Below are 9,336 nucleotides of genomic sequence, written 5' to 3' on the forward strand. Positions count from 1 at the left end.
GCTGTGGGTGAGACACAAGAAATGCTGGCAGCCTTCCCCACTTGAGAAGATATTGTAGCACCTGACCCAGAGTTGGGAGAATTTTGTGTTCTTGGCTGCACTCTCTTGAAGTCGAGTTTCTGTCATCTGAGCTGGGAAGGAAAGTGGGTCGTGGTCCAGACTCCCTGTTCTTTCTTGAATAAATGCTTCTTCATTTGTTCTATATCTTTAGGACAATTTCCAGAGACTTTAAATGGTTTTAAAATTTTCACCAGTTATGCTTGTTTTGCCGGGGAACAAGTCTATGGAGCTCCTTATGCTGGCATTCCGGAAGTCGATATTAATCTTTTACAAAGTACTTTGATTTGTAAAATCTAATTCAATCTTCACAACTTTATGAAAGTAGGGAACTTCTAGCCCTAAAGATGAGGCTCAGAGATGTTAAGTGACTTGCCTAAAGTTATAGGACCTACCAGGGCTACCTGTTTACTCAGAAAGTACTTACTGATTGCCTACTGTCTGCTAAACATTAGCTCAAAAATGTTGAGCAAGAAGTTTACTGTCTAGACAGGAGACAAAAAACAAGCAATTATACAGGAGCCCTAGTGGCGCAGTGGTTTAGAGCTCAGGCTGTTAACCAAAAGGTCAGCAGTCCTAATCCACCACCTGCTCCTTGGAAACCCTATGGGGCAGTTCTACTCTATCCTACGTATCTGAATCAGCTCAACAGTAACTTTTTTTTTTTTTTTGGTATGTTAAGTGCTAGTATAGAAATAAAGCTTATGGTACTTTGGGAACACAATCAGAGGGGCACCTAATCCAGTCTTGAGTAGGAAACAGAATGCTAGGATTCTGATTCCTTATTCTATCCTTTTTTTTAAACAGAAAAGATGAATTTACTCAAAATAAAGCACATTAAATAGTGGTTAAGAAGACAAACTGAAGTTAGATGGCCTTGGATTCGAATTTCAGTCCAATTACTAGCTGTGTGACCTTGGTTAATTCACTTAATCTCTCCGTGCTTCAGTTTCCCCATGTGTTTAATGGTACTCATATTTCCTACCCTATAGGGTCACTGTGAGTCAGAATCAACTCGACGGCAACTGGTTTTTGGTTTATACTTGGTGTAGTTTGTACTGTAGAAGCATTTGCTAAATAAATTTTTTTTTAGTATGGAGTAGTGAACACCCCAGGAGCTTGCTTATCAGTTTCCTCCAGGTTAACAAAATGCTTAACTTGCAGAGGAGTCCCTGGGTGGTGCAAAGGGATAATGTGCTCCCTGCTAACCCAAAGATTGGTGGTTTGAGTCCACCCAAAGGCACCTTGGAAGAAAGGCCTGGCGAGCTACTTCCAAAAAATCAGCCACCGAAAACTGTTTATGCAGTCTACTCTGACACACATGGGGTTGCCATGCATCAGAATCAACTTGGCAGCACCTGGTTTTTTAACTTGCAAAAGATGGAACTGATTTTTCAGAATACACTGCTTGTTTTGCCAGCAAATTGTTTCACTTACAGTGACCACACTTCTCAAGTTGGTTAATCATGAGATTTAGTGTCAATTAAATACAAGTCCTCACCAGGAAATGACTGGGAACCTCTATAGTCTTCCAGGTTATTTGTATATTGTCATAGGGTAATTTAAAAATGTTATTTTTACTACAGTTTACATTTAATAAAGCAGAAAATGCATCTCATGTTTTAATTCTCTTGAAGAAGCATCACTGTCCAAAGCTTCTGTTAACTACTTTAAGATTCTAATAAGAATTATGTCTTAGTTTTTTTTTAGAATAACTACTGAAACATTTGTTATACCTCTGAAATAGTTACTGTACCATACTCAATTAGTCTTGTTTAAAGATTTCTGGAAAATCAGGAGTTATCAATGTGTCAAGTGTGCATGTCCTTAGTAGTGCTAAACATGTCTCCTGATTAGGTCAGGAAAATAAAACTGAAACTTGACTTTAAGCTCAACAGGGCACAATCGGCTATTTGCAAGTCCTCCCATCTTCCAAAGGTACAATGTAAAGTCCACTTTCCTGGGAAATGTTTCTATTTTACGTATTAAATGCATCTCTAAACGTTGTTGTTGTTGTTAGGTGCCTTCGACTCACTTCCAACTCATAGCGACCCTATGGACAACAGAACGAACCGCTGCCTGGTCCTGCACCATCCCCGCAATCATTGCTATGTTTGAGCCCACTGTTGCAGCCACTGTGTCAATCCATCTCGAGGGTCTTCCTCTTTTTGGCTGACCCTCTACCTTACCAAGCATGATGTCCTTCTCCAGTAACTGTTCCCTCCTGACAGCATGTCCAAACTACGTGTCTCAAAACATAACCTACATTTTAAAATCTGGAAATTTTAACCATTTTTCTCACTTTATACCACATACTTGTGACAAAAAGCACTACTACCAACTTTTTCTATGGGTAAATGTTGACATCTTATTTTATTATTATTAATGTAAACCTCTGATGGCAAAGAAATGAACATAATTTTACAAACTAAGATTTTTGCAGCTATGTGAAATTTCCATTTTATTGTAAGGTTTTATCATCACACTAGTTCAAAGGCATTTCTCTACAACTATTCTAGCACAGCTCCTCTGGAATTATTTCAGTAATTCCCAGCATGTGACTTAACTAAAGAGCTTGAATCTAAATAAACAATATTTCAAATGACTAACTTTTAGATGAGTGGGATAAGGAATAAAGTTATCATCTGATGATTGGGACTGTTAATCTCCAACAAGACACTTTGTCAAAACGTTTCTTCTGATACAGTAGCTGTTGTTATAAATTAAAACCTTCAAAAAGTAAGGGCAGAACAAGACTACAATAAAAGCTCCTGCAGCTTAAGCCTCCCATAGTCCTAAGCTTCTGACAGAAACGAGGCAAAGTATCTTTCTTGCAAACTAAGTGGAATTCTGGTATTTCAATCTAGTTGAACTTTCAGAGAAAGAGGCCCAAGGCCATCTTGGCTCTGGTTGCATTAATTATGTCTGAAGAGCTTAATACCCATCCAAGTCCAAAGGTGGAAGAACACATAAACTGGTATGGTAATTGGCAAGAGCAGACTGTAAAAGCAGAGGCTGGCTGTGCTAGTGCAACCCTGAGGGAAATTTTCTTCCACAGAGGCTGAGTAGAACAGTCCTGCTAACGAAACCAGTGGAATAAGGACAGTCAACGTAGGAAGAGACAGAAACATTCTTCTTCCACACTTATTACCCTGTCACCCTGACTTTTTAAAAGGTAAATGATATTAAGACAATTTAGTTGTTTGTTTCTTTTTTAAATTATGGTTTAGTGCTGCTCCATTTCTTCTTTCTTCTTATGCTGATGTGTCATCCTAGCTGCCTGTGGTATCATATTAGGAATGCCATCAATGATTGGATATGCTATTCCCAACTCTTCATTAATCAATTCATTTGTCGATGCTTCATATCTAGGAAAAAAGATAAGAATCACAAAGCGAGTTTTGTAAAACAAAACTCTTGGAAGAGCTTGAAGTTCAATAAATAATCCTATTTATGCAATTCTTGACAGAGTTAATCCTGAACTGTATTCTTTAATTCTAAAAGCAGTAATGGCCAATATTACCATTTCTCTTATAAATCTGTAATTGTTTCCATTTTAGTCAATTTCTCTCAAATTCTCTCTTTACTATATTCCCAAGTTATGCCTTAGTTAAAAATTTTCTCTCATACTACTCAGAAAATATTTCCCCTTTTCATCCAAATATTCCTTTATTCCTCTGGCTAACCCCAAAACCATCGCAATCAATTTACTACTGGAACAGAAACTAGAGAAAAATTCAATTACCTGGTTTAAGAATAAATGCTCAATACAGTAACCTAACTGATGCACTAGAAAAAAACCTCTGAAAAATCAAAATATTCAAAACAAAAGTTTAAGATGGGAGGGCAGAAATGAGGAAACTTTGAAAAGAATCAAGTCTAAAGGGAGCTAGTTACACAATTAGCTAAAAGATAGCGCCAACAATAATTTCAAGGTTTAAAAAAATGGAATGAACGTTATGTTAATTATAGGAAATACCAGTAAAACAGAAATGCAAAAAGATGAAAATAAAAATTACCGGCAATCTAGCAACCAAAGATAATCACTGTTAACATTTTGGTGTTTAGCTTATGCAATTTGTAACACTACTGTTGTCAATGTTCAGATTTAACAGCTGGAACTGTAGAGCTGCTTTAGCAAAGACTATGTTAAAAGTTAGTTTTTACAATAACCATTTTACTCCAGAGCTAAGAGCCAACAGGAAGCAAACAAAGCTTAAACGCGGAGAAGATTGTTAGGCATTAGTTACACACGGCATTCCACAAGAATATGGAAGCTACTAGCCTATTTTTCATCACCGTAGCTTTAAAATCTGAACGCCTCGGACATGTCCTGAATTCTCGTTCCACTTTACAAACAGTGGCGGCTTGAAAGCCTGGTCCAAATTCAGCCCAATGGTTCATACACCTGGCTGTACAACGGGGCTCCTAGAATCATCTCGGGTCCTTTTAAGAATATACAAATGCTCAGGTCCTGCCCCCAGGCATTCCGATTCGGTCCACTTGGGTTGGTACCCAGAGACCGTTTTTTTTGTTTTTGTTTTTTTTTTAAGGTACCCTGGTGATTTATTAGAGCACCTATCAACGCTTCGATCCATTTCAGCGGACCGGCGGTTCATTTGGGAGGTCTGGGGCTTGCTCGCCTCAGGTCTCCTTTCGCCCTTCAGGTCGCAGGAGGAGCTGCCTGGGAGCCCGGAAGGGCCTGGGCCCACAAAATGGCAACGGAGAACACACGAATTGCCCTGAAAGGCTCCCCAAAGGCTGTCAGAGGCTGCGCGGTCTACCTGCCCTCTCCTCTTGCAGGAGGCCGCGAAGGGAAACGTGAACCCGGGAACTCCCACCTGAGTGGCTTCTTGGAGAGCGGGCACACCAGAAACTCCAGCAACACTGGGTCCAAGGCACGGGGCGACTCCTCCGCCTTCCCCCTCCGGTCCGCCGACAGTTGGGACACAGACGCGTGCAGCCACTTGCGGGCGACGGCGGACAGCGGTGCTGAGACGAGCCTACCGCACGCTGCAGTCAGCATGGTCCAGCAGCCAGCGACCTCAGCTTGCCGAACCCTCAGCCAGCCCAAACCTTTCTCTACCGAGCCCCGCTGGCCAGTCCCCGCCCCCCAGTGCTCTGGGAAACGCAGCCCCGGAGCAGGCGCAGGCTAACGCTTTAGTTCCGAAGGCGTTCGGGACCTGATTGCTTTTGCTGCGCCCCCGCTCTGCGGCTAGGATCGCTGCCTGGGGCCAGAGGCGTATGGTGCCCAGTCCATCGCCCACAGACAAAACCAATGCTTAAGTCGGGCTGTCTTGAGTTTTCTTCAGGGGTGCCGGAGAGCCGGTGACCGGATCTCAGATTCGCAGAGCTTTAGACTTGGACGTAACGCGGTTATCTCCAAATGAAGTTTCAAGCTCTTTGTTAAAAGCATTAATTTGTTTACTGTTTAATCTAAGTTCCTGTTACCTTGTTTTGACCATTTTTTTTCCTTCATTAAAAAATAAAATCTAAGAACCTGAAAAGAATGGCTTAAGCCTCTTAACGTCCAAAACGTCCAGAGTTTTCCTATTTCTTACCCTATATGACTCAGGCATTGTGATTTCTAGTGCATAATAAATCACAACTAATTTACTGAACTTGGAGGTAGCAAGGACTTTTAAATAATTGTGTAATTTAGACATGTCCATTAATTGAATGGGTGATCCATTTAATGGACCTGAAGGCCCCATGTTTGCCTCTGACTCTCCCAGGGAGTGATGCAGCTTTTGATCTTACAGTGTAGCAAGAGGTTAGGCTCTGAGACCTATACAGCTTGGTTCCAGCTCCTTAGTTTGCTAGCTGCAAGACTTCTGACAACTTAATTTCTCCATTTCCTTACCTGTATATTGTTGTTAGGTGTCCCCCACTCCATTCCAACTCATAGCAACCGTATGTACAACAGAACAAACACTGCCCTGTCCTGCTCCATCCTCTCAGTTGTTGCTATGCTTGAGCCCACCATTGCAGACACTGTGTCAATCCATCTCCTTGATGGTCCTCGTCTTTTTTTGCTGACCCTCTACTTTTCCAAGCATGATGTCCTTCTCCAGGGACTGGTCCCTCCTGATAACATGTCCAAAGTACGTGAGACGAAGTCTCGCCATCCTCACTTCCAAGGAACATTCTGGCTGTACTTCTTCCAAGACAGATTTGTTCGTTCTTCTAGCGGGCCGTGGTATATTCAATATTCTTCACCAACACCATAATTCAGAGGTGTCAGTTCTTCAGTCTTCCTTATTCGTTGTCCTGCTTTTGCACGCATATGGGGCGATTGAAAATACCATGGTTTGGGTCAAGTACACCTTATTCCTCAAGGTGACATCTTTGTTTTTGGACACTTTAAAGAGATCTTTTGCAGCAGATTTGCCCAGTGCAATGTGCCACTTGATTTCCTGACTGCTGCTTCCATGGGCATTAACTGTTGATCCAAGTAAAATGAAATCCTTGACAACTTCAGTATTTTCTGTTTTATCATGATGTTGCTTATTGGTCTAGTTGTGAGGATTTTTGTTTTCTTTATGTTGAGGCATACTCCGATACTGAAGGCTGTCGTCTTTGTTCTTATTAAGTGCTTCAAGTTCTCTTCCTTTTCGGCAGACAAAGTTGTGTCATCTGCATATCACAGGTTGTTAATGAGTGTTTCTCCAATCCTGATGCTGCATTTTTCTTCATATAGTCTGGCTTCTCAGAATATTTGCTCAGCAGACAGATTGAATACGTGTGGTGAAAGGATACAACCCTGACACACACGCTTTTTTATTTTAAACCACTCAGTATCCTCTTCCACCACTTGTCTGTCAGTTTGTCGTACTGTGGTGGTTTGTGTATTGCTGTGATGCTGGAAGCTATGCCACCAGTACTTCATAGACCAGCAGGGTCACCCTTGGTGGGCAGGTTTCAGCAGAGCTTCCAGACTAAGACAGACTAGGAAGAAGGGCCCGGCAGTCTACTTCTGAAAAAATTGGTCAGTGAAAACCTTATGAATAACAGTGTAACATTGTCTAACACAGTGCCAGAAGATGAGCCCCTCAGGCTGAAAGGCATTCAAAATAGGACTGGGGAACTGCCACCTCTTCAAAGGAGAGATGACCTTAATTACGTGAATGAAATCAAGCTTTTGAGACCTTCATTTGCTGAGGTGGCATTACTCAAAATGAGAAGACACAGCTGCAAGCATCCATTAATAATTGGAACATGGAATGTATGAAGTATGAATCCAGGAAAACTTACAAAAATGAAAAGGAATGCATAAAGATCAATACCCTAGGCATTAGTGAGCTGAAATGGACTGGTATTGGCCATTTTAAATCAGACAATCATATGGCCTACTATGCCAGGAATGATAAATTGAAGAGGAATGACGTGACATTCATCGTCAAAAAGAATATTTCAAGATCTATCCTGAAGTACAATGCCGTCAGTGATAGGATAATATCTACATGCCTACAAGGAAGACCAGCTAATATAACCATTATTCAAATTTACACACCAGAAGATGGCGGACTAGTCAGACGCGCTAAGTCATCCCGGCAATGAAGACCAAAAACAAACAAACAAGTAAAACAGACAAACAGACATCAATCCTAGAACCCTGAACCTTAAATGAAGGGATAAAGTATTAGATTGGACGATACCGAGAAGAAACTGATAGAAAGCAGGAAAGGAATAGAGGTGTGGAGTGGAGATACCTGACCAGACGCATGACTCAGCATTGCCCTCTGGAATAAAGCCAACAACCCTGCATGCAGAAAGGCACCTCCATAGAATTCCCAATAGGAGATAGAGATACAGTGCGCACACACCCATTTCTGCACCTCCATAGAATTCCCAATAGGAGATAGAGGTATAGTGCGGACACACCCAGGACTAGGTAAGACCACGTTTGCTGGCTGCAAATCAAGGACTCTCTTACTGGGTAACCACAGGAGCAGGCTCCTACAATCTCCACCTATCTGGTGAACAGCGGCTGTAACCACTCATCTCGGCAACCCACACTGCCAGAAACCAGAGTACTAACCCACCCTATTGCCCTCCTCCATCTAGCCCCCTCTGCCCCTGCCTTGGCGCCCCCCCGCCCCCCGCTCCTACCTCTGCCCCGCAGCCCGCCATCCCGAGGGGACACGGCCCAGACCTCAGACCTCTTCCCGCTGGCTCCTGAACCCTCCTGCTGCCCGCTGCGGCACCCTGGGGACCTGATCCTGATCCCAGACCCCTTCCCGTTCGCTTCGGGCCCCTCCCGCCATGGCACCCAGAATGGGAGTTCTAGAACACTTAATAGTGCTCACTGGAATTTTGTAAGGATTGCATTTGATCTGTAGATCGCTTTGGGCAGTATTGCCATCTCAACAATATTAAATCTTCCAATCCATGAACATGAAATGTCTTTCCATTTATTTAGGCCCTCTTTAAGATTTTTCAGCAATATTTTGTAGTTCATAGTATAGTTCTTAGTGTACATGTCTTTTGCCTCCTTGGATAAATTTATTCCTATATATTTTATTCTTTTGGATGCTATTGTAAATGGGTTTATTTTGTTTACAGATTGTTCATTGCTAGTGTATTAGAAACACAACTGATTTTGTGTGTTCATCTTGTATCTGCAAATTTGCTGGCTTGATTTATTAGTTCAAGTACTTTTTTGTGGTTTCTTTATGACTTTTTTATATATACTAGCATGTCTATAAGGAGTACTGGTGGTGCAGTGGTTTGGTGCTTAGCTGCTAACCGAAAGGTCAGCGTTTTGAACCCACCAGTTGTTTCATGGGAGAAAGATGTGGCGGTTTGCTTCTGAAAAGATTACAGCCTTGGAACCCTATGAGGCAGTTCTACTCTGTCCTACAGGGTCCCTATGAAGTCGGAATCAACTCAGCAGCAATGGGTTTGGTTTTTGATTTATCATGTCTACATATATAGACAGAGATATGTTTACTTTTTCTTTTCCAGTTTGGATGCCTTTTATTTATATTCCTTGCCTAATTATTCTGGCTAGAACTTCCAGCACAATGTTGACTAGCAATGGTAAAAGCAGGTATCCTTGTCTTATTCCTGGTGGAACTTTTTGAAATTGATCATTCACTAAGCTAAGCACCAAAAATGGAAAAATAGCCAATTCTTAAGAAAAGAAGAGCCAAAATAAATTTTAAAATTCCTACTTAAAGTGTATGTTTAGAGACATTGAACATCAGTTGCAGCTGTACAGGTAAACACTGATTAGTGACTGTCTTGGTCATCTAGTCTTGCTATAACAGAAATACC

At 41.7% G+C, this 9,336-nt stretch overlaps 2 protein-coding genes across 2 annotated transcripts; both read right to left on the minus strand.

Moving 5' to 3' along the window:
- Positions 1–2,224: 2,224 nt before the first annotated feature.
- Positions 2,225–3,219, minus strand: PIGY (phosphatidylinositol glycan anchor biosynthesis class Y). The gene has a single exon (XM_023725104.1). The coding sequence runs from the start codon at positions 3,186–3,188 to the stop codon at positions 2,973–2,975; it is 216 nt and encodes a 71-aa protein (XP_023580872.1). The 5' UTR covers positions 3,189–3,219; the 3' UTR covers positions 2,225–2,972.
- An 11-nt stretch (positions 3,220–3,230) lies between these two features.
- On the minus strand, positions 3,231–5,152 carry PYURF (PIGY upstream open reading frame). The gene is made up of 2 exons (XM_004390135.2): positions 4,899–5,152; positions 3,231–3,425 (listed from the first exon to the last, which is right to left on the minus strand). The coding sequence occupies exons 1-2, from the start codon at positions 5,081–5,083 to the stop codon at positions 3,284–3,286; spliced, it is 327 nt and encodes a 108-aa protein (XP_004390192.1). The 5' UTR covers positions 5,084–5,152; the 3' UTR covers positions 3,231–3,283.
- Between the last annotated feature and the right edge of the window lie 4,184 nt (positions 5,153–9,336).

Source organism: Trichechus manatus, unplaced genomic scaffold (genome assembly GCF_000243295.1).
Source record: "Trichechus manatus latirostris isolate Lorelei unplaced genomic scaffold, TriManLat1.0 scaffold00286, whole genome shotgun sequence".
NCBI classification, from domain to species: domain Eukaryota; kingdom Metazoa; phylum Chordata; class Mammalia; order Sirenia; family Trichechidae; genus Trichechus; species Trichechus manatus.